This window comes from Pezoporus flaviventris, unplaced genomic scaffold (assembly GCF_033815535.1).
Source record: "Pezoporus flaviventris isolate CSIRO_AGI_PZ_B2104156 unplaced genomic scaffold, CSIRO_AGI_Pfla_v1 ptg000041l, whole genome shotgun sequence".
NCBI classification, from domain to species: domain Eukaryota; kingdom Metazoa; phylum Chordata; class Aves; order Psittaciformes; family Psittacidae; genus Pezoporus; species Pezoporus flaviventris.
In genome coordinates, this window is record NW_026892589.1 from 13,076,482 (window position 1) to 13,100,893 (window position 24,412).

The 24,412-nt window shown below is 49.4% G+C and overlaps 1 protein-coding gene across 14 annotated transcripts; it reads left to right on the forward strand.

Moving 5' to 3' along the window:
- The first annotated feature begins 37 nt into the window (after nt 1–37).
- Nucleotides 38–24,412, forward strand: CCDC63 (coiled-coil domain containing 63). Of its 14 annotated transcripts, none has more exons than XM_061466357.1 (15): nt 253–304; nt 3,152–3,285; nt 11,129–11,418; nt 15,983–17,791; nt 18,221–18,309; nt 18,871–19,034; nt 19,189–19,378; nt 20,484–20,603; nt 21,053–21,234; nt 21,431–21,612; nt 22,090–22,310; nt 22,757–22,831; nt 23,198–23,390; nt 23,893–24,090; nt 24,287–24,412. In XM_061466357.1, exons 5-15 carry the CDS (start codon nt 18,295–18,297, stop codon nt 24,394–24,396), a joined length of 1,650 nt encoding a protein of 549 aa, XP_061322341.1. In that variant the 5' UTR covers nt 253–304; nt 3,152–3,285; nt 11,129–11,418; nt 15,983–17,791; nt 18,221–18,294; the 3' UTR covers nt 24,397–24,412. The 14 variants fall into 14 exon arrangements, with proteins under 14 accessions (XP_061322353.1, XP_061322341.1, XP_061322354.1 ...); XM_061466364.1 differs by lacking the exons at nt 253–304; nt 3,152–3,285 and adding exons at nt 14,878–14,999; nt 15,108–15,236 and having other exon boundaries at nt 8,987–11,418; XM_061466366.1 differs by lacking the exons at nt 253–304; nt 3,152–3,285 and adding exons at nt 14,889–14,999; nt 15,108–15,236 and having other exon boundaries at nt 8,987–11,418.

The following is a 24,412-nucleotide window of genomic DNA, read 5'->3' on the forward strand; positions in this document are numbered from 1 at the left end:
AATGGCGGCCGCCCCCTCAGCGAGCTCGGCCGGCGCACGGATACTACGCGCGCGACGCGGCTCGCCGGAAACCCTTTATAGGCCGGGCGGGAAGAGCGGGGCGGGGTCACGGAGCGTGACGCGTCCCGCCCTCGCGGAATCCTTCCGCTCACGGGAGGTGAAATAGTGCAGCGCTGCCGTCTGCGGGTTGTAGGGCTGTTACGGGGTTTGGTGCCTCGGAACCTGGCTGTGGAGCGGGCGGGGAGGCCCTTTGGTGCCAGCCGGGCTTCTGTCAGCGCTGTCTCCCCGTGGTGTCTGCTCCAAGGTAGCATTGCCTCAAGTCACGAGGCAGTGGCTTGGTGCGAGGGGTGCTCTCCCTTCAGAGGAGCAACCGCCTCCTTAAGCCTAAACGGGGATAGACAGCACCAAAATCACGCTTGCAACTGCTGTGCCCCTCATGGGAGCTTCCATGGCTTGAGCAAGTTCAGATATGTGGCTTTTTCTCTGCAAACACTTGAAGCAACAAACATACAGGGCATTGGAATCCCCGATGGGTGGAGAAATTAGCCCACTCTTTCAAGAGCATCTTGCACTTTTACTTCACGCTTTGCTCTTTTATTCTATGTGTAGCTACAGCTTAGGGGCAGGCAATTACAATGAGGTTCTGCTCGTAAACGGGATTGCATTTACAAGGGAGATGGGCCGTGCGGGCCTTCCCCGCTGTTCGGTTTGCCTCTGGTTGAATATTGTTTAATTGCTTTCTTTACTCCTCCTTTAATTTGCCGGGGGTTGGCTGGGTCAGCCTCCTCCCTTCCCTGTGTGGATTCCAGCTGTTATCCAATATCCATCCGTACCAGTTATTGCCGTGGTGGGGCCGGAGCAGAGGCTGAGCTCAGGAGGGGTGATAAAGCGAAGGCCTCAACGCGGGAGGAAGGCGATAAGAGGACACTGATTTTACCTGAAACCCAGCTTCAACGCTCGCCTCCCCTTGTGCTTATCATGACGAGCACGCCCAAGCCAATATGCTAATCTCAGTCACGCTGGTGTAAGCCCGAAGTAACCCCGTTGAAGACAATAGAGTTACTTCAGATCTACTTCAACGTGACAGCCTTTGCAGATTTACATCTATTTTTGTGCTGCACCTTCCTGGGGAGTGCCCCCCCACACCCCCCCCCCCCGGGGCTCTTTTGCACCAAATGCTTGCTTTCTCCTTCAAATCCTCTCTTAATTCTGCAGGGCAAGTTGTTCCCCTGGGCTTAGCTGCGTTATTTCGAAAGGGAAATGTGTCCTGTGTTTCCAGAGGAACCACCCTGGCCTTTCTGGAAAGATCTTCGTCTTATCCTTCAGCTGTTATCCCTTCTCCAGGGACATGTTTTAGTGGGGTGCTGAGTCCCTTTCGCTCTGGGAAATGGGGCATCTTCCAGGGTGCAAAATGGGAATTCAATTTCCAGTGAATTCCCAAGTACATCCCTACTTCTAGAAAGGTCTGGCTCTTCCAACAACACTACTGAGGGCAAAGAATATGTCTCACTCGCCGAACCATATCAAGGTCCAAAGCACCGTCAATTCTTGTTAAAGGAGGCGCAGCCACGAGGGAAGGGGAGAAGTGACAGCTAAAGGCAAATCTGTCAAGGCCCCATCATCACCTCGATCACCACCGTGTCTCCACAGTGACAGCCAGTACTTGGTGTCCTGGTTGAAGGGGGCTGTGGTTTTATGCACAAAGTCTGTCGCATGTAGGTTTTTGCTGTGTGGGTATAAAGAATAAGGACTCTACAGCAGCAACCTCTGTGATGAGCCAGAAATATTAAAATGCCACCACAAAATTATCTTTTAATAACCTGTATTTTCTCTGCTGGAAATAACAAACCTCGCCTCACACCGGCTTCTCTGATTAGAAAGGGGACCCAGCCAAGGTGTTATAAATATAGACTCATAGACTCATAATACCAGGTTGGAAAGGACCTCGAGATTCATCTGGTCCAACCTTTCTTGGCAAAAGCACAGTCGACACGATGTTCCAGTACCCTGTACAGCTGAGTATTTAAAATGTTCAACGCTGGGGACTCCATCACTTCCCTGGGGAGATTATTCCAATGGTTGATTGTTCTCACTGTGGATAATTTTATTCCTCATGTAGTTGATAATAAAAGTCCCAAACAAGTAACTGAAGCCACAGTCTGAGGCTGATTTGGTAAAACATAACAATATGGATTGAATCCGCTATGTTTTAATGCGAGTTCCCAGGCCAATGTGCAAGACTATTTTGTTCTCCAGTGTTGCTCACAACAATGAGTTATTTCTAGAGGGGGAACAATCAGGGAAATCCCTTTGTCCTTAAACCCTGCACACAGCTTAAAGCATTCTGTAATTTTGAAGCTGTGGTTCCTATATTCCCCCCCCCCCCCCCCCCCCCCTTTCTGTTTGTCTACAATTTGCATTCCACTTTGCTCCATACAGGATGATGTACGGTTTATCTCACTCGCAGCTCTGAGACCTTTGTGTCTTTTCCTCCTTCCCCTCCCTGAAATTCCGCAAATAAATTACTGCTTTGGTAACGTTCCTTGGAAACCTCCATGTAAAATATCTTTCCCCACTGATTCGTCCTCCCTATCTCATGCGCATGCCACTTGGTTTATTGTACAGCTGTTCATAATCTGTGTTTAATGATACATATATCATATATATAATACCCACCTACATACATTATTGTTTTGTACATATATATACATAATATATACTCACACATACATAAGCCATGTGTATAAAATAATATGTATGTACACTATATACACACGTGTTTGTATATATGCAGATAATAATAAATCCCCTTATTTTATCCCTGTATGTAGGTGGATCCTAAGAAATGCGAGTCACCCACACTTCCCCTTCTCTTAGATTACATATTTGCTAAGTCCATGAAATCCAATGTGTTTGTGTACATTTCAAACAAAGATCTACACAGCCTGTTCAAACACAGCAAAAACAAGCGGGTGACTTGTGGGTCAAATGTTATTTTTCCTAGCTCAATACACAGCCACGATTTCAATGTTTTCATAACTCCTACTGTTTGCATCCAGATTTTCCTTGTGTTACAATCAAGATAAAGGTTTTTTTTTCCATCCCTCTTGCTTCTGATGTCTAAAATGTTTTGCTGACCCTCAAATTACAGGTGCTGCAGAGATTTGGGGTAGGCGGTGGTGATTTGTCAGACAAAAGAAGAGCAGCTGGAACATGACGCAAGGCTGATGTGGAGATGGAGGGGTCCGTGTCCTGCTTGGAAGGGAGCTGATGACGCACAGGCAGGTGTTTTCTTAGTGTCATATTTTATTTACAAAACATGCAGAGCAGTGATCTCCCTCCAGCATCAAACCCTGCAAACTGCAGGCAGGCGGCTGCTCCGTGTGGGATGTGGTGAGGAGCTCAGGGCTAGCTGCTGCTCCCAAGCCTCTGGCTTCACCTCAAACCATGTACAGAAGCCAAATGAAGGCTCATCCCAGATAGCCAGCAGCAGGATTCCCGTTGGAGACACTCTTCTCACTGGTGTATCTGCACACCTTGATTTCTACCCAAACCGTTTCACAGTCTCAGCAGCTGGCGTCTGTCTGCAATCTCTCACCAGCAGAAGCTGTCAACAGCACTGACGAGTCCATCTCAAGTTTGTTCAAATCACATTTTTGATAAAAGATGTGAAAAGATTTTGCTCAGAAAATTTTGAGACAGGCTATTTTGATGTGATTTGTGAGAAGTGTGATTTGCCTTTCCTCCCTTTCTACTACTTCCTTTGGGTTTTTTTAAAGATGTACTTCATGGGTTTCTGATGAAAGATGGTTTTGAATGAAAACATGGTCTATTGGTGAGTTTTGGAAGGTTCATACTGGCAAAAATACTACCAATAAAAGTCATAAGTCACTTTTTTCAAATATAGAAGTGGCCACAGTAGGATTTTTCCTGCTACAGCTATTTGGATTAAGAAAACAGAGCACATTCCACCCCCTTGGTGGATTTCTTATACTAATCCAACTTTTAAAGCTAGAGCAGGTACATGAGACATTTTCGTGTGTCCTGTCCACACAGGAGCATCCCTTGTCACTTAGAAAGAGAGGAGAAATGGTGCTAAAGTAAGCTTTGTCCTACTTTAGGTGGAGAACAGCCATGGTGAATCATCAAAGCAGTTGATTCTGCTTTGGGATGGAGAGGAGCTCCCGTCTTCTTGTCTTTGGTCAAGAATCAATCCACTCCACCAAAGCTCAGCTGAGCTGTTCATGGGTAGGGAAAGGGAAAAACTGCATTTTAAGCCCTCCCTCAGGTGGTTTATGGTGAGGAGAGGTTGTGCAAGGGGAGAGGGGCTGGGGAGCAGGGTGGCTCTCACCTTTGTCTGCCTGGATGTGGTTGCAGAGGGATGTGGGTTGTTCCATGGTGTGGAATCTGCTGGTCTCAGAAAGATTAAGTGGGACTTTTTGTGCAGCTTCAGCTTCACGTGGCTTGAAGAAAGCACTGTGTGGATGTTCCTCATTGCATTGGCCAGAAATGCACATTAGCAGCCTGGGACACAGGTGCCTTTGCTTCCTCTGATTTTACCCCAGCATGACTCTGCTTCGTGGATGAGCTGTTTCTCTAATTAAAACAGTTGAAAAAGGAGGACCAGGAGAGCTGTCAGGGGAGTGGGAACATGGAAATAAGATGAAAGTCTGTTGATTTGCTGTTGGTCAAAGGGCTGCTGTGTTTTGCAGACCCCAGTGGGAGAGACATCACTTAACACAAGATGCAGGAGCAAGAAAGAGATCTTCCACACAGCCTGGGGTTCCCTAATTCCACTGGGGATTCTGAAATGCAGATTAAGTACATGGGAAATCCCAACAGCAAGTGCCTGCAGGCTTCCCAAAGTGTAGGACATGCAACAAGTGTTCAGAGGGCAGTGGCTTTGCTGGTTCAGGTTTTGTTTTTCCTTTACACTCCAAAAAATCGAGACCAATCCCACTGCTGGTTCTTGGACACTTGGAGTTTCTGCTCACAGGCAGCATTTGAAAGCATGGCCCGCTGTGGAGGTAGCTGCCACGTGTGCTTATTTATTTGTTTCTATTCTCACCTCCTCCTCGCTGCTCATGAGCCTGGCACATTTTCAGGAGCTGGGCTGCTCTTACATAACGTTGCGTCAAAATCCATACAAAAGGATTTGGAGGAATCTGTGGCTGGAATCACCTTTGATCCCTGCATTCCCTTCTGATTTGTCTGCACAGCTTGGGTATGACGTTGTGATGCTCTGGGGCATCCTCTGCCATGAGCATCCCTCGGAACCAGGCTCAATGTGGAGGATGAGGTCTGGTCCCAGCAGGTGTGGTCCTGTGCTGGCTCCCCTGGGCAAGCAGCTTCTTACAAGAGCAGCATCTCCCAGGTCCCTGGGAGAGTATGGCCAGAGTTCAAGCCTGTATAATTGATGGTAATTATCCGGTTGAGGGAGTCGGTATGAAATGGATTTAACTCATCTGAAATCCTCAGCCTGAGTCGCACTGAGCTGAGTTCTCGGCTCAACAGACCTGCACCTGCATCCAGAGGATGCTTTCCCTGAAATATCTTTCTTCTGGGATGGTTTCTCCTCCATGTCATGGGCAGCTTCATCTGGGCAAAGCCCCTGGCACCCTTGGAGAGATCGTGGTGTGGACAAGGCTCACCACAGACCCACAGTGCTTTGGGTGCTGCTGTGAGCTGGTTTAAAGCCAACGTGACCTTGGTATCTGCAATCCCATCTCTGGGTCACAGCACATGGAGCCAAAGTGGTGAAGCCAGGCTCTCTCCCACACTGGTCTGCAGCCAGGTGTCTTTGGGGATAAATCACAAGTGTTTTGGTTTCAGTGTGGTGATAAATCTGAGGGCTGCGAATGATAACGTACACAATAGTGGGGTTTAGCCAATAAATTGGGCTTTTACGTAAATGCTTCCATACGCACGTATGCTGTCAGGAGGCAGGTGAGGCAGGAGAGTTGGAAACATTAATCTATGGACAACAGGGAGCCTTGGAAACCTGCCACTTTTGTTCCAGTCTCTGCTTTCTCCGGGAACTTGGTTTTCTCCTTCTTTCGCTCTGTGTTTTACTTCACATGATTTTTTCTGCCCTTTAAAAACAGAAGCCTTGTTTGCAGTAAGAACAAGCACCCTGCACATGTTTGAACAGCGGGTGAGATTCAGCCCAGTGCAAGACTGGGATTGGGTGAGACTTCAGCATTGCATCAGCTCTGGGTCAGCCAGCTGGTCATGGGGGCTGATGTTAAACTTCTGCCTCAAAGAGAATGTGGGCATGGGCAGTCTGTTTCTTACATTTACAAAGAAAAGAAACTATTAGAAGAAGCATTCACCTCGTGGCCAGAACAGCTCTGATTATTCAAGGCTGCATTTAGGGTTCAAATATATCATTACATCTTGTTGCTGAATTCCCACTCCCTTCCAGGGGATGTTCACCACTGAGTTTGGTGGGTTTGGGTTTATTATAGAGGTGGTTGCAGAAATTAATGTGCTTTGTGGTAAAGGGAGAGGAGTGCAAACAAACTATGGACAGAGAGTGAAGCTTGAGGGGATGTTGCCTTGGACAACATGGCACATATGAAAAGGGAACGTGTTATGAAGCAGAGAGGACTGTGCTGGTCCTTTCAGCTCAAGCACTGAACATTGTCATGTCGGATCCAGCTGCAGCAGAGGGATTGGCCTCATGTTGCCATCCAGATATCCATCGGGCAGGACTCATGGCCAGCCACTGTGAGAAATCCCACCTTAGCCCATTGCCACCAAGCTGGCACAAGCAAAGATGCGCTCGGTGACAGGAGTCACATCGAAGTTGGAGTGGACACCCCACACAAGGTTCTGCTGGTGTGGGTCAGACCAAACCTTCTCCCAACACTCTCATTTAACACATTCATTTAACTTGGCACCTCCCAACACTCTCATTTAACTTTTCTAACACAGGGTGAGGAAGAGATGGCTGCTCCTGGGTAATTCCATGCACCAATGGATTTACACCACAAGCTCCCCAGGAGAGGAGGTTCTCTCTGGGCAGTGCATGGGGGATGCTTCACCCCATCTCCTGGCTCAGTGACCCCCCTCTGCTGAGCCGTGCTACCTTTGCTACTTCTCCCAGTGCAACCTCAAACAAGCGTTGGGTATCTTTCCTTCTTGGTAGCATGTAGGTCACTGCAGAGCCTTAGGGACCTGACAGCTGACATCCATCCTTGGTTGTGAATCTGTGCGTCAGGCTTTCTGGAGGCGATAGAAGTGCAGTTGCTGGTGAGACCAGCTGCCTTTTGTGTGGCTTCAATTAAATGTCTTGGCATGGGATAGTTGCCAGAGCTCTTTTTTGTTGAAAGAAATGGTTTTATCTAGATATATATAGAAAAAGTCCCACCTGGCCTTTTGGAAGGGTTTCAGCTGGAATGTAACAGATCCCATATTCTTCTATAAAAAGGTGAGCTGTATTTTTCAGCTGAACTTTTTTCCCTTTTATAGCTGTAACTTGGCACACACGAGACATAAGCGGTACAAGGTCACTGCCCTTCCCCAGATGAGGAAGTAAAGCCATGGCACGTGCTGGGGGCAGCTGCTGAGGACATGCCCAGGAAGAACACAAGCTGTGGGCTGACCCCTGAGACCTGCTTGATGTTTGGGTCTGTGTAGGAGCACTGGGGTGGCTCAGAGACCCCCAAAAGACTGCTGCAGAGCCTACCCAGCCGATGAGATCCCTTCACAGCCATGACCTTGGGTCATGCTTGGTCTTCACTGCTCTTTCAACCCAGGTTAACAGCAGCTTTCTCTCTATTTTAACAGCAGTGTAAGCATGTGCAACAGGTTAGAACAAGGCAAGCAGCCACCGTTGCCTCTGTTTTCTTTCTTCCTGCACCCTCTTAAATTTTGGTTTCTCAGATGATGTTTTCCAGACCTGGGTGTTCTCCCTCATGAGCCATACTTCCTGGTGCCCTTTATACCATGATGGTGTGCTTCAGTCCCTGCTGCCGTCTGTGGAGGAGGAGGTGGGACAAGCCATCAGCTCTTTGCTGCAGTGTTATATTGCTTGACTGCAGGCATATTTTAATTAATTAATATTTTTATCAAGATTGCACTTATTTTTACAATGCATTTACTTATTATCAAGTGTGCAATCTCTTCCCAGCCCCAGCTAGTGAAGTGACCTGCCCCATCTCATCCAGCAGGCGATGCCAGAAATGCTCCAGGAGCCGCAGCATCTTGACCCACTGTAATATTTCCATGAGAAAGTGGGGAATGGGGATGAAATAAAGTCCAAAGAGATGTAAGTCACTTGGTGAAACTGTGGTATTGCTGGTGAATTCCACAGGCCTGAGCAAGGAGGGATTGGGAATTCCAGGGGTGCAGGTGACCACGATAGGTGACGAGTCCTCATGTGCTGAGAGCTTGGCCATGTGGACAAGCTCATTTTTGTTTGGTGTTTTTTATTGTGCTGTAATTAATATGGAAATTGTCATATATGCCCAGGCAGGATGACCACACATCCCTGTGCTTTTACTGACCCTGCTCTGGATCTGGGATGTCCCTGGCTCCAGCTGGGAGTGCGAAAATATGCTTTAAATCCTCTGCTTGCTGCTCCCAGGTTCTCCCAAGCACAGCCTTTAAATGCTGGGCCATCAACTGCTTGATTAATTAATGCTCTTCTGTTTCACTTGTTTGACACTGATGTTCAGTGATGTGACTGAAACTCACCTCCCAGGGCGGAGACAGTGTCATGCACTGAAAGGGGCTGGACGTGTATTTTTAGTAAAACAGTATTTTCAGCTCAGGATTTGAAGTTTCTGGTCATTTCCTTGTCCCTTTCTGAGTCACACACCAAGTTTTTTTTCTGTTTATTGCAGATGTTGAAGCTTACAATAATCTGGAAGTTAAGTGCTCAGCTTTTGGAGGGAAAAGGAAGGGACCAGCAGGATGAGGTATCTCATCGGCACCAGGCACATAAGCTTATGGCAAAACTTCCAGGTAGCTCCAGTTTATATATATTATGATAGAAATAATGTACTGAAAAGGCACATGGCAGGATTTAAGGCCATTCCATATTATTGCTTGGCTCATCTGAAAGAGGTGAGAGATCAGCCCTCTTTTCCTGGTCTGGAGATGAGCACAGCAGGGCTGTCTATCTGTCTGTCCCCCAAGGCTCTGCTGGCTCGTGGCACCAGAGGGGCCAGGGGCTGCAGCACTCACGGTGAGCCAGAGTGCCCTCCTTTGCTGCTCTTCAGCAAATATTCCTCATGTGGCTTCTTGCCTCTGCCTGCAGGCAAGGATTTAAGCCAGAAATGTTGTCAATTGTGTTTGTCCTGCCAGTTTCAGCTCACCTTGGAGGTGTCAACCCTGCAACGGTGTTTAACCTGCAATGCATCTGCACAGCCTCCCCAGCAGGCTACTGGCACACTGGGCTTGTGCTGCAGTGCTAGAAAGGAGCAATGTGGCTGTGGTTTGATGTTTCCTTGCCCTGCTTTGTGCTGGAGCAGACCTGTATCCCCTGACAGGACCCACTGTGTGGGAGGATGCTCGCTGTTGGAGCAGAGGAGCTGCCGAGAAAACTCTGTCCCAAGCTCAGCAGCACCAGTTTGCTGCAGGCAGGAGCAAGCTGAGCTCTCACCATTAGGCAACGTGTTCTTCCCGCTCCAGTGGGTCTGTGCTTAACCCAGCGTCAGTCAGAGGAAGAGGACACGTGTGGGGACAAGTGTGTGTGGTAATGCAGGACCTTCCCAAAGTGTCAGGCTCTTGTGCTGGAGAGAACCAGACAGGCTGTCGGGAGCACTGAGCATCAAAGACACCAAGTGGCTTCCGGAGCTTCAGGGTTGGGTTTCTTCTCCCTGGGGGTGCATCCCAGGGCATAAAGCCCCCATTTCTGACCCATGGAGTCCACTGCCTGAGGATAGGAGCAGCAGGGATACAGGGACTGCATGGCAGCAGAGCTATCCCCACATGGTGCTGACTGCCTGTTCAGTCACTCACCCCAGCTTTGGGAGCACCAATTTTTGCTGGAGGAATGTGTGGGAATCCCTGCAGAGCTCTGGGTTCCCCCACTTGTCCCTGGGGACTTCAGAGCCTGTGGGATCATTTTGCATCCCAAAAGAGGATTTCCCACTGGCTCTCTGAGAGCAGCACATCCAGCTACCTCCTGTCCTCCTCTTGGAGGAACAACAAACTTGACAATGAAAATGGAAGCTGACAACAGCACTAATTGCTTGAGAGAGATGGTGTGGAAGCCTGGGGCCATGGGGATGGCATATCAGGGTTTTAAACCTGCAGCTGAGTGCCCAGTGGGGTGTTTTGTCAGCTCAGAAGGAAGATGGGAGCGGGCTGTGCGCTGGGCCAGGGAATACACTGCACCAGTGGGATTATAGAAGCAGCACAAGTTGAGCTGGTAAATTATAAAATGCCATGCTTGAGGTCTGTTACATAATGTGCCTTTACAGAACCTGGGAGCTAAATATAAAAGAGAGTTACGTTTTGGGCTGGTGTAAAACCATGCTCCAGAGCAGGTTTGTGTGGGAAGGAGTGCTCTGCAGCACCGCAAGAAGCGGAAAGGATTTCGGGACCCTTGGTTTGCTCCCAGCACTTGTTTTCTCTCCAACCTTGCAAAAAGCATGTACTGCCCGTGTCTCAGCTTCCCTCTCTTCAAATGAGAAACAATAAACCTCCATTTCCTTGCAGCTGCATTGTCAAGATTAATTCGTGTTTGCAAAGTGACCTGAGAATCTATAGAAATCTGAACAGTATATCATTATCCCGATCTAAACTTGGCATAAGATACCAGCAGGCCAAATTCTCCTCCCACGCTGGAGGAGAAGGGGTTGTGTCAGCATAGCCGAGAGGAAAATTCCAGCCTCTGTTCCTAACCAACAAATCCAGAGGAAAATAGCCTTTTCAGGCTGAGACCATTCTGTTTTCCTTGAGGAAATTCCCCCCTTCATTAGCTCTGAGCAGAAGGATGAGCTCCTACACAAACTGGGCAGGTGACAAAGCCAGGAGCATCTCCCGTGCAAAATGCAAACAGGAGCAGAGCAAAGTAGAAATGCAGAGGGATGCTGTATGTGTTGGGATCCAGCCTGCTTGGCAGTGATTTGGGGCTGTTTTGTGTTTCCTTAGCTCCTGCCCTTTTCCTCTTCAGCTGTATTTTCACCACCAAGCTCAGCATGGCCCCAGCTTTGCTCAAAGGATGCAACCTGGCTTGTCTTCCTTCTCCTTCCTCACTGCACACAGATTGAAGACTGCAGTCATAGAAGAGCTAGACGGGTTTTCAGGTCAGGATTGACTGCTCAATTTGGGGGATTAAAGAAGCCAGGTACAGACTCAAGGACAGCTGAAGCATGGGATGTCAGAGGAAAGCCTGGCTGGATGAGCAGGGAATTGTGCTGCCACAGTCTTGCTCCATAGTGATGGAGAGACACAAAGACTAAGGTAGGATCAGCCTAGCTCAGCTTCTCTCTCAGTCTAGAGAGAACAAGGGGCAGCTAATGAAGGGTGCAGGGAGCAGCTCGCCTGGGTTCACGTCAGCCACTCATTCCCCCTCCAAACTCCATGTCCTATCCATGGGTTGCCTGCAGATGGGAGAAGGGGAGACTGCTCCATTCCCTGTCTTTTGCTAGCACAAGGATGATATAGAGCATCATGATCCCTGAGCAGAGGCTGAAATGGGGATGTAGGAGCCCCAGGAAGCCTTGTCATCCTCCTTACAGCCCTCCCTGCTGTGCAGTGCCCATTGGGAGCTGTGTTTTACAGCCCATGCTTTCGGCCAGGACCTGACCAAAGAGAGTGTGCAGCCCCTCCAGGTACAATGTGTGGTCTCTTAACACCACCTGATCAGCCAGGCCTGATCCTGCTCCTGAGAAACCCATTGAATGGCTGGAAAAAATGTTTTCTGACAGGATGGAGATATTCAGGGGAGTTGCCAAGCAACTGGCGCAGCTCCTTTCCTCCCTCTGAGCAGTGAGCAGGCAGGGGATGGCTGCATCCCTGCATCCCTCTGCCTGGCCAGCCCAGCGCTGGTACCCCAGAGGAGGTACCAACAGGGAGTGGGAAAAACAGGGACTGGGAAAGGCAGGGGCTGTTCATGGGAGGGAGAACGATGCTTTTAGCCAGTGGGAATGACCATTCCTGCACACCCAACCTATGGCAAATCACTGTCAGCAGCAGGGCTAGAGAGAGGCTTTCTCTTCTAACCCATTTCTGAGCTGAGCAGCTTCCTTTTGAACTAGTCCTAGAAATGTGTGCTAACACATGGAGCAAAACACCCAGGAGGACTCATTATAACCCGAGTTTCATTAGTGTCACCTCAGCATTTCCTTGGGAGTTGCTTCAGATTTACACTAAGAGAAATATGCAGCCCAAACCCTTGGGATTTTCTTTTCTAAAGCTTTAATTTAAATCAACTCTTGAGTAACAACAAAAGTCAGCTGATGTCCCTCATAAAGCCTTGGACCCGCAGCAAGGGGTATGAGGCAACGCTTAATGGGAGAGAGGCAACTGATAGCTGCAATCTTGCAAAAGATAGTTGCTGAGTGAGTGGCAATAAACAGCAAATCCAGCCAGCTCCTCGAAATGGCAAATGGACCAGGCTGTTCAGAACAATCTGTTCCTTCTCCAGAGAAGGGATGTGGTGCTGGCGGCAGGCTGGGAACGCGGCTATTCTCGGCGTGAGCTGGTCTGAAACTCTGCCTCAGAAAAATGGCAGGGCCAAGACAGGCTCATTACAAGGAGACACGTCCTAAATCAAAGCAGTCTGCAAGTGGCTTTGATGGGCTGACTCTTCTCCAGGGAGGCTTGTGCTGAAGGAGCCCTGCTCTGCCTTGTCCCACGGCCCTGCTTGCTGCTGTGTCTATGGCTTTCTGCTCTGGCTGATGCTTGGGCAGGAAAACCCTGCTTATCCACCTTGTTTGGCCGTGTTTGGCCATGCACTTTACTGCCTCATACCATCACCTACTTAATCAGGCATTAACATCACTAACCCAGAAGGAGAGCAGCTAGTGCACCCAGTTTCTTGCCCACTGCTACAATTGCTGTTGGAAGAGGACACCCCAGCGTGCCCAAGCTTCTCCCATAAAGCCAAAACTGAAGAGACAGAAAGGCCTGGGGCTGTCCATATCAACAGCACACTGGGCTGCACCTCGGGTGCAATTCCTCCAGGCATATTTATTTCAGTTTTCTTGCTTTCCCTGGGGCTTGTGGGCTCCCCCAGGGTTCTTTCCTCCTGTGCCCAACCCAGCGATCAAGTGGCCTTCATTTGGTTTGGAAAAGTAAAGTAAAAGATAACCTGGATGCAGATGGTGCAGAACACCCGTGCAGCAGTTTAATTAATTGCCTTTAAATGTTAATTCAAAATAGTTTCCCTGAGTGATCTTTTATAGGCAAATCCTCAGTTGCCTTAAGCCACTTGCAGAGTGAGTTCAACTAGTAAGGTATTCTTAGTCCTGATCAAGAGCATTGCACGGGACGGTAATCAGGAATGATTAATTGGAAATAGCTCTTCTAAACCAGGCTGTACCTGCTGTGCTCTCCTGTGCTGCCCAGCTCTACCCAGAGCTGACACAGAGCTGTTCGGGTTCTGTGGGGAAGGAATTTTCCTCCCTGATTCCCCCCATGATGTCCTGCTTTCCTAGCCACAAACCACCCCTCTCACCTCTCCTCCCAGTGCTCTCCATCTGCATCTGGCACAGACCATTTCCAGCACAGCATCTAGATTTGCCAACAGACATTCCTGGGGAAGAATGGGATCTGGGAGGTCACGGTGGGAATTTATTAGCTCGGCTTATGCTTGGAATAGCCAAGTGTCCTGCCAGACTTTCAGAGCTCTTGCATTGCACATCCCACCCTTAAGCAAAAACCCAGCCTCCTGCTTGGGTTTTATGCTGTAAAATGGCTGCGTCTCTCCAAACCTGCTGAGCAGCCCTGCTCAGAGCTTTGCTTTGCGAGGCTTTGCCTAAATCATAAGCAAAACCCCATGTTATCTGCACAGAGAACTCGTCCCAGTCAGGCAAGACCCTGTGTGACAGCAGCTTCTGCGATAGCCCTGTCCTTGAGTCCTCTGTTCTCTTCTCTTACTCTAGCTAAAGTCGTCCCTCCTGCAGCAGATGAGTGTTTGCTACATGCCAGGTTTGACCTCAGGCCAGTGAAACGTTCTGAGGTCTTTTCTTGCTTTCAGATGGCAGCACATCCTCAGCTATTTTGCTTCTGTGTTCCCCCCCCCCCCGGCTGCAGCCTTTGAGCAGTAATTTAGCACGGTGTACCTGCTGCAGGCGAAGTCAGCATAGAGAGATGAAGCAAATCCATGTCATTAGGCTCTGCTGGAGGGGCTGAGCCTGCAGTGGAAAAGAGTTTTACTTTCCCAAAGTCAAGCCCTGGGGAGCTTGCTCCTAAAATGACCCGTTAAAAACCACCAAGTAACGCCACGGAGTCGGTTCCCTGCTGGAAATCACATTTTGCTTGGTGTCAGCAATTCAGAAGAGACCCATCTGCAGGAAATTATGATGACAATTTCCTCTTTGAGTGAAGAGGAATTACAGCTGTAATCGAGGAGGCTGTGAACAGCCTCCCTTCTCCTTGCTTAGTACCAATTCCTCTTAAAACTTAAAGCCATACGTAGAAACATCTCTACCCCATCCCGCTACCTAAAGGCCATTGCTGCTGCACTCACAGTCTGTCAGGAAAAACATACCTAGAGGTGAAAACCAGTGACTTTTGTGCTATTTTGTCATCTCTAATGATAGATATGATGGATATGCACTTGTTATTTTTGCACTGTAGACTTCCAGCGTGAGAACGGTGTCCTGCTGCGTGCTTGTAGAGTCTCTGGCACATTTGGCTTTGATTTTGTTGAGGTTTTAAGTGTTAAATCAGGAAAATTGCATCAGATGTTTGCAGTGTTGTTGCAGATGCTGGGCATGAGAGCCTTTTCTCCCAGAAGGGTGTGTGCTGAGGACAGGCAGGCAAGGAGAAGTGATATCATGCAGGGAGAGAATGGCTCAGCATTTGAGGATTAGATGGTGTGTATTTTAGTAAACCTTTTCTGTAACAAACACACAGAGCAAAACTCAGGCCAGTTGCAAAAGGCTGCAGGTCTACAACTGTCAATGCATTTGCAATGCTCTTAGGACCAAAACTGCATGAAGGTTGGTATGGTTCATGCACATACGAAGATAGCCATTCTTCAGAGGAAAGAACTAAAACCTGGGGAGAAGATGTGCTCATGGGAGGCCATTCGCAGGCCAAGTCTCGATAAGGTGACACCGTGATGCCAAGGAATCCCTGCAGGTCCATGACATAACATTTCAGCAAAGGTGGACCTAGTGTGTGCCTGAATTTGGGACCTCTTCTATAAGGTTTTGCCATTGGATTGCTGGCTGAGAGGATCTTTCCCCATCCTCAGCTGCCTTAGCAGTTGTGAGCATCTTCCTGCACCTCCCAGCACTACTGCTGGAGCTGATGGGAGTTTGATTAAGATTTAATCCAGGCTTTTAGAGGAGGGAAAAAAGAAAGTTTTGACAGTTCCATATATAGTCCTCTGACTCACAGATTTCATGTGTCAAACACCAAAGACGGGTTAAGTAGAATTAAGTTCTGGATTTGTTATAAATAGGCATTAGGTAACATGAATGTATTAAATTTGCATGAAAATATGGGCCTTATTCTCTGGCTTACCCCAGAGATCTTCTTGGACGTCAATGGGATGCTCAAAAGATGAGCTTACATCAGAGTCAGCCCAGTTCTGACCGTCCCCTGCCGCCACCATTTAGCTGGATCCAGTGAAATGGGGAAATCATTGCTGAAGTCGGGAAGGATTTGTGCTGCTTGCAGAGATCAGAATTTTGCCCTTAAAATAGTACAAATAGTTTTAATTGGACCACAGATCTTCAGCTGAAGGAATAATTTCTCCATGTCAATCAGTGCTAAATGTACCTATTAAATCAGGGAAGATGGGTTAAGTGAGAATTGCATAGAAAGTCACTTTTCTTCTGTTTTTTCCCAGAAGACAAAGATTTGTTGGATTCAGATGCTACAGACTATCTCATCCTGCTCTGATTACTGTTCTGCTCAGCCACAGCTTAAAGGTCCATCCAGACAATGAAGTCACCCTCATTCAGAGCAAGTCTGACAGCTGAGCATTGTTTGGGTGAAAACAATCTCCTTTAGTAAAATAAATGAGTGTGACAGACACAGACTCTACCAAGTCAGAACCCTCCTCAATAGTTTAATTTACTGACTTGTTCATTGCTAAACAATTGAGAATTGGTCCATGGAGAAGGAACACAAAAAGGACAGATAATATGGGCTGTAGTTTGAGGTTGGACTAGTCCAAGCCAAGGGAAAATAGGCGTTTGAGCCATTCAGCAGCATTGTTTCTGGGAAAATAATGACCACCCCTGCAGCTCTACCTTTACTCTGGACTGGAGGTTTGGCCTTATTTCTGCTGAGGGTGAAGAGAAGCAAACTGGAGAGAAGGGAATCTGCAGTATGACACAGCCAGGGCCACCGAGACAGAGTGACAGCTTCATCCCTGGAGACGGTGCTGTTACTATCCCACGGAGCTGTCACTCATGCAGGAACAGCACAAAAAGCTCTGGGAGCTTCCCTGGGCCCCTGTGGGACCCTCAGGCTCTGGTGCCTTCTCAGCGTTGCTCTGCTTTTGGTTGAGATTCTTATTATCTAGCGTCACATTCTGCTTTTTGCCATGAAAATCATTTCCAATTAAACGCATCCTCAGAGCCTATCTGGCTGTGAATTAGCCTGGAACTTGATGGCTGGCTTGTTAGCTCATCAAAGTCTCCAGGCTAACGGGGACGGGCAGCCTCAGGAGTGATGTGCTGGCTGGGGATTTTGCTCTCTGCCTTGAACTCACCGCAGCTCTGCAAACCGAGACACGGATGCCCTTTGCTCACCTTCAGCACTTCTCTATTCCCCTTCATCCCGCAGCTGAGTAAGCAGCACGAGGACTACAAAACACAGCCCTGCTGCAGCCTCCAGCTCTATCTCATGCTTCTGCCCTCCAGGGATCGCAGGGTTTGCTGAATCCCTGGGAAGAAGCTGGACACGCGCTCCAGCTTATGAGGAAGGGATTATCATAGCTCTTGTGATTCAGCCCACAGCTCCCGTGTGCATGGAAAGGAGAGAAGCGGGTATGAATCCTTAGTTTGTTCCCTGTATTGGCTCTGTCCCCGAGTTGGCAGTGCCTGTTCTCCCAATGGCAGGCATCTCCAGGGTGTCTGAGTGCTGAGGCAGTGGCAGCGATGTGGTGATTGCTGCTTCTCCATGAGCAAAACAGATTGAAACTAGGTATGATGTCCAGGGAGCTGGTTGCAAGGAAGGGAAGGGAATGGCAACTCTGTGGCTCTTGACAGTGAAACCCTGGGTTCTGCTTTCCAGTTAGAGCAAAAGGCTTCAAAGTCCCAGGTTATGGGATGATTGAAATATTCAAAGGGAAGCAAGAACCAGTAAAACGAGGGTTTCTGCTTGCTGTGGACACGCAGCCAGGGAGACATCAGAGCACATGCTTCGGGGCTGGTTTTGGGGCATGGAAACCCCTTTGGTCCATGTAATGGGGGCTCCCAGCACTTCCCTGGCCACCCTCCTTGGTGATGGTCCCCGTGGAGAACACGTCCACATTCTGGTGTGATGTTGCTGTCATGGTAACCGGGGTCGGACCGGTACCCGCCCTCTGATGGGTTCTTAACTGCTTCTGTGCTTCCCACTGGAAATAGGGGCTGTTCTTGGGGAATAACTGACTGCCATCGTGGTCCTGCCCCCTGGCTGGAGAGGAGCTGCAGCATCCTGCAGCAGGGTGAGCAGCATTGCGGGCTACAGGGGAGCCTGGACGGCTGCAGGGGGGCTGGGTGGGGTGGGACTAGCTTTGTGGGTGAGGTCTGGGGGGTCAGCCCCAGTGCTGCAGAGGGATGGGGGCTGCATCCAGGCAATGTCCTTGCTCATGCTCCCAGGGGACTCTGGCTGCTGGCACAGGGGGTCTGGCCTCACTGGGATTTCTATGGAAACCCAGGTACCGAATGGGATGGAATAGCTCAAACCATCTGTTCTTCCCCTGCTTATAAACTGGATAAGAGGAGCGTGCTTCGTGATGACATCCCTACACATGTTCTTCTTTTATTCATTGTGCAGCCATCTGTGATGGTTTCCTTATGTGCCAAAACACCCGAAGGACACAATCATACAACCAACCCCTTACCCAGGTTTTGTTTCTCCCCTTGGAAAGCAGGCCTGTCCCCGTGAAGGCTCTATCTTCCCCTTCCCAAGGTGCCTGCAGGGTGACTGCAGAATTAGCTGGAAGAAATGAGGAAGTCGAAGGTAAAAACTGAAGCACAAACCAAAACTAAATTGAATCTGCCTTGGGGATCTTCCCTACAGAAAGAAATGCTGTGGTGCAGTGAGCTAGATGGCTGGTGGGGAGGGAGCCAGGCTTTCTTCTGCTAGCAAGGTGTTGGGTTCTTCTGCTGGGTCTGATTCTGCTGGGGATGAGTCCATGGACTGATATTTGGGTGTTGGGAAAGGCAGGGTTGGGAGATAACACCTGAGGACACAGGCAGTGGTGGATCTAAATGCCACAGCTTCAGTGCTGACCTGTTGGGCAGTTTCTCAGCTAGAAGTCACCTTCGCACAGCTGGGGATGTGAGCACTCCTGCTCCACTCCTGGGCAAAGCTGGGTTTGTTCACATCCACCAGCATGGTGGGCTTTGCTCTGAAGCTGGTCAGACCCACTCATGGGGTTGGTTTACGTGGCTCTGGTTTTGGTGTTGACACAGAGCTGGAGGTGATGCCGTTAACCCACTCCCCTGTGTCCAGCTCCACTGTCTACCAGAAAATGCTGGTTGCATTTGCTCAAGTGACCAAACTCCCTCTCTGTGACAGAGGCAAGGACACCCCTCGAGGCAGGACCTTTCAGATGAGCCTCTGAAGGTGTCAGAAAGGATGGTTGTGTCCGAGATCAACAGGCTGCAGAAACAGTTTCGGATAGCAATGGAGAAGAGGAAGTCTTACAGTACCAACCTGAAACAGCAAATACTGGCCCAGGAGTGAGTTCAGCTTCACTCAGCTTCATTGTGCTTGGAAAGCTCCTCCATGCTAAGATCTAGGGACCCTGGTGCTGAGATGGAGGGCGGGTGTAGGACCTGCTGTGGTGTTGTAGATGGGATGTGCTGAATGTAATTTGTGGTTCTGTTTTTACAGAAAAAAAATAGAATCTCTGACTCAAGAACAGAAAGAGGTGTCACTAACAATAGGCCAGATCATGTCCCCAAAAAATAGGATGCTGGATGACAGAAATTGCAAAGAGGCCCAATACCTTTTGCAGATCAGATATCAGTATGATTGTCTGATTAGAGAAAGAAAAGCACTGTTAGCTGTCCTGGACAACCAGGTAAGAACATCTGGACTGTTTCCTACTGAGCATGGTACAGCAGAGCAGTCACAGAGTGATCCCTGGAGCTGAAATGCCTCAATGTAAAATGCATTTAGTTCAGGTCTTGGAACATAATGCTGCCTCCTGGCAAAAGACACATGACAATGATAAATGGATAGAGCCATTCAAGTCAGCAGTGCTGGCTGGAAAAGTAAGGTCTGACCCTCAACCTTGCTGTCCTAGTCTCTGCAGCTCCTCTTTGATGGCACACACCTGCCTGGGGTCAAGCAACATCCCTTTGCTTTCCCCTTGACTTTTCCTCCTGAAAAAGAGGCAAAAATGGAACATTAGTTGTGCTGCCTGAGACATGGCAAATTGAGGAGCAGCAGCACCTGCGGGATGTACCATTACTTCCCCTCTGGGCAGGCTGGTTGGATTTGGTCTGAGGCCAAGGGAAACCTAGTGCTACAGAAGTCACAGGTCCTTGCTGCTTCCTGCTCTGAACAAGTTGCCTGTGACAGAAATCAGGGAACATGCTCGGATGGTTTATAGTTGCTATAGGTGCTGCAGAGCTTTCCACACCAGGGTTAGCTTTCCATCAGGGATCTCTTGGCTGAGTCATTCCTCTCCCACCTGCTCCCTGCTTCGTTGTTCTCCAACTACTTTATTCTTCTCCTGGATTTATTTCCTCTGGCAGCTCCTCACTTCTGGAAGAAGTTTTTCTCCTTTCAGTCCCAGGGAGGACTGCACAGATCCCTGTCTGGCCAGCACAATGTGACTACCAAAACCCCATTCTCATTGCCTCTTCCACTTGATGCAGAGTGCTGCTGTGCCTTGTCCAACACCTGCTGACTTTCCCTCCAGAGGCAGCTACATTTCCTTCATGACATGAAAGTAAACCCATTCCTAGTTACAGTTTATGTTTCTGCATGTGCAGGATGGGATCCTTTGGGATTAAAGCTGTTTCTATAACTGTGAGATCATTAATGACATGGTTGCTGTAGTTCAAGTCAACAGTGGGTATTTTCTTTGGCTTAGCGTCCTGACAAGAGTCCAGAACACAGGGGTGGAGATTAAGCTTTCCTTTTATTATGATCATTATTATTTTTAATCTGTGTTGCAGATAGAAGAGCTGGAAAAAAAGGTTGTGAAGCAAAACCTGATAGCAAGCAAGGTGAAGCAAGCAAACTGTAGCAAACAGCTGCAGAAGCAGATTGACACACTGGAGATGCGTCTGTACAATGTAAGCAAACCTGTTGCCCACCTTTGGAGACCAGGTGTGAAACCCACTTTTTAGTAAGGACAAAGGGGAATGGTGCATATGCATTTGGTTGGCCTGAGCTGCATAAAGGACGTGGCTGTTCCCCTGGCCTGATTGCTCCCAGAATATCTCGAAGGCTCCTTCAAACTTTGTGACCCAAATGCAGCACTTGTGCCACGCCGAGAAGCCTGAAGGTCTGCACCTGTGTAGCAATAAAACCAAGCTGCCTGAAGCCACCTTGCTTTGGACAATGCCAGCTCCAGATCTCTGTTGTGGTTGGCCTGACTTACTGTTGCCTCCCCTGTCTTGGGGAGGATAGTGCAGGGCCAACTTAAGATCTCTTAGACTGCTTGTCCTAAGTCTGGTCAAGGTCTTTCAACAGAGACCTGAGTCCTATACCAGCTTCAAGCTTTTTGCATCTCTCTTCCCAGGCCAATGTCCATTTCAATACCATCCTGGCCAAAAATGACAAGCTTCGAGAAGAGATTGAAAGCCTGCAAATCCAGAAGGCTGTTTTGGACAACTTCTACTTCAAGCTCCATACAAAGCTGGATCAGCAGAAGAAAAGGATGAACACTGCTGTTGAGCAAACCACACAAGCCTACGAGCAGCTGTACGTGGCCTTGAGAACCCTGTGTGGCAAACTGAGCACCAAGAGGCAATGCCAATGATGTGTTGATGTAAAGAAAGAGATTTCAACTTCGGAGAGAGGATTCAGCACCCTTGTCTAGAGCTGGGTGCTAGGATTAGGTGTCTGATCAGGGAGGCTGGTACACATGATGTAACCTGCTGCTGCTCTCTGTGTGCAGGTCAGAGGCCCAGACAAGGATTGCAGCCATGATCGAAAGGCACAAGACAGACACTGCCCAGTACCACATCGAGATGCAGGAGCAGGAGCGTATCCTTGCACGGGAGACCAAATTGAAAGCCTTCATGCTTGCCAGATTTACTGATCGCTCTGAACTGGAGGAACAGGCCAAAAAGAAAAGAGGTATCAGAGCAGAAAGAACATGTGCAGCTGGGACTGCCAACCAGGAGCCTGCAGAGCTGGCAAGGGGGCTGTTTAAAGTGATTTATATCACTGAACCCCAAAGGAAGGACCTCTCCCCTTTCCAAAGGCTCCTTCACCCAACTTTCACCCTACAAGTGAAAAGGATGAACAGTGATAATCACCCAGCACTGTGTGTGCCCTTGGGGCAGAGGGAGGGATGGGGCGGCTGCCCCTATGTGCAACCATGTCTCCTTTTATCCTCCTGGGGAGGGATCCCACTGTGTTTGGCCCATTCCCGTGAGGACAGTAACTTCCCTGCTTAGTTTCAGTGTGAAACCAGGACACCTTCTCCCCCTCTGGCACTGGTCCACCCTGTCCTGAGCACCACACTGAACCCCTCAGCACCTGCAAGGGAAGGCTCTGTGAAGGGCACCTCGCAGGGACACACACAGCCTGGGCTCTCCGTCTCTCCCTCAGACTTGAAAGCAGCCCAGAGGGCCAAGAAGAGCGGAGGGGAGTGCTTTGAGACTTGGGAAGTGGCTTACAAACGCCTGCTGGAGCTGGCAGAGGATGGGAATGTCGACCAGCTGCTGAGTAGCTTCGTCGAGAAGGAGCAGAAGAGCTTCGCCTGCTTCCTCTATGCCTCTGAGCTCAATGACGATATGCAGAAGTTGCAGAGGAAGATCAAGGAACTCCAGGTCTGTTCCAGGCTCTTCATGTCGCCCCTCTCAGCTGGTGGGTTTTGGGCTGGAGTGGGTGTTTCCTTTCCCGTGTGTCCAGCATCACTGCCGGCACCAGAGCCCTGCTCTCAGCCTGCCATAAGGGTGGGATTAGGGGAATGGAAAGAGATAGCTAAAAATACAACTCCGATAAACAGAACTCTGTGTTGTCGGAGCTAAAAGTGTCTCAATGCTGCCACCGTGTACCCAGCAAAAATACTGCAGCATCCAGGAAAGCCAAGAGCTGCCTTTGCCTCACTCCGTAGCTGGAGAGAAGGGGACATCACCTGCCCTCCTGGACTGGGGCCAGAGGGGTCAAGTGGGATGTCCCTGCTCCCAGGATGGAGGGATGGTGCCCAACCTCCGTTAGGAACATCTGGTGGGCATTCAGGCAGTATCCCCTTTGTGTGCTTGCGTTTACACAGCTTGAAATTGCATCCCTCATGAAGGGTCAGAAGCATGCAAAGACCAAGAGCTTTCATCTCGTGAAGGAGCTGGAGGTAAGGCAGCCAGGATTTCCCTCTGCAAGGGCAGCAGATCCCTGTCTGTCTTGGCATGTCCCCTTGGGAGTCTGGTCCTGCTGATGCTGATCAGAAAAGGGCCCTGCATAGGCTTTGGCAGCCCTGTCTCTCAGTGCATGGTGAGAGGGTGGTTGGAGGGCTCCTGGCAACCCTGCTCCCCCTTGAGCCTTGTCCTTGGCATGGGGAGCTTAGGATCCCCTTCACAGAGCCTTTCCCCTGCAGGGATGGGAGCATCCCACAGCCTCTCCTGGGACGTCTCCGGTGTCCAGACTGGAAGTGGATGGGACTGGGGTTGGGGGGAGAGCAGGGAACTGGTGTGACACCTCGCAAAACCTTTGCCGATAGACAAATCTAACGGAAAGCACCGAGGAAGCCAACTGCTACGAAGACCTGTGCAAAGAGAGAAGCAAAATCCTGGGCCAGCTCAAATCCAGCATGGAAATCCTGATCAGAAAAATCGACTGCGACACTACGGACATAATGAAGCAGCTTGGAGAAAAAGGAGAGATCACGGATCTGAACCTGATGCAGTATTTTGGTGAGTCAGGGCTGCCCATCTTCTCATGCCACATGGCCTGGATCTTGTATGTCCACCACCTGCTTGCACTGTGTTTTAATTGAGCTAGTTTCACCCCCCGTCCCATCACGGATGGGTGTCCCTAATGTGATTTTGTGATGCCAGATTCCCAGCAAATTCAGGAGCTAACCTGGCCATCCCTGGAAGTGCTCACAAACCATGTAGATGAGGCCCTTAGTGATGTGGTTTAGTGGTGGACTTGTCAGTGCTGGGCTAAAGGTTGGACTTGATCCTAAAGGTCTTTTCCAACCTAGTTGATTCTATGATTCTATGATCCCAGTGGGCCCCCAAGCCCTCATCTTGGCTCTGGGTGTGGGACCCAGCCTTGGACTCTTGTCCCTGGGGAGACAAGCTGCCTGACAGCACTTCCATGGGGAAGTCCATGGATCCCCTTCTCAGCAAACATCTGGGGGTGGGTTTGGGCCCACAGAAGCCCTGTAGGATGGTGTTTCTTCCCACCCAGGTCTCATGGAGAAGAAGACCAATGAGCTCCTGCTGCTGGAGTCCATCCTGCGCTACACACTGACTGAAGGCACCTCTCTGGACCTGCCCTTCACCAACCCACTGCTGGGAAGCCCTGAGCTCCTCCAGGAGATCAACTGGTCCCAGATCTGCCCACCACCTCCCACCCTGAATGACAACAACAACGCCATTGATGCCTGTGAGTGCTGTAGGCGGGAGGGAAGGGCTGTGTCCATGCAGCCAGACAATCCATGATTCCTACATCCCGTTGTCAGCCGTCCTCCCCAGCTAATCCCACCCAGCCTGTCCTGCCCTACCAGGTATATAAGTGGGAATGTATAGCTGTACACAGGTATATAGGGTGTGTGTGATGGGGTGGATGTTTTCTTGGGCAGTGGAGGTGCCTCTGGACCACAGTCAGCTCTGTCAGATGGTTCTCCAGAACCACAAGAAGGACTGGGACAACGCTGCTGGTACAGATGAGAACACACCAGGGATGGAATAAATAGTTTTACTCTTGA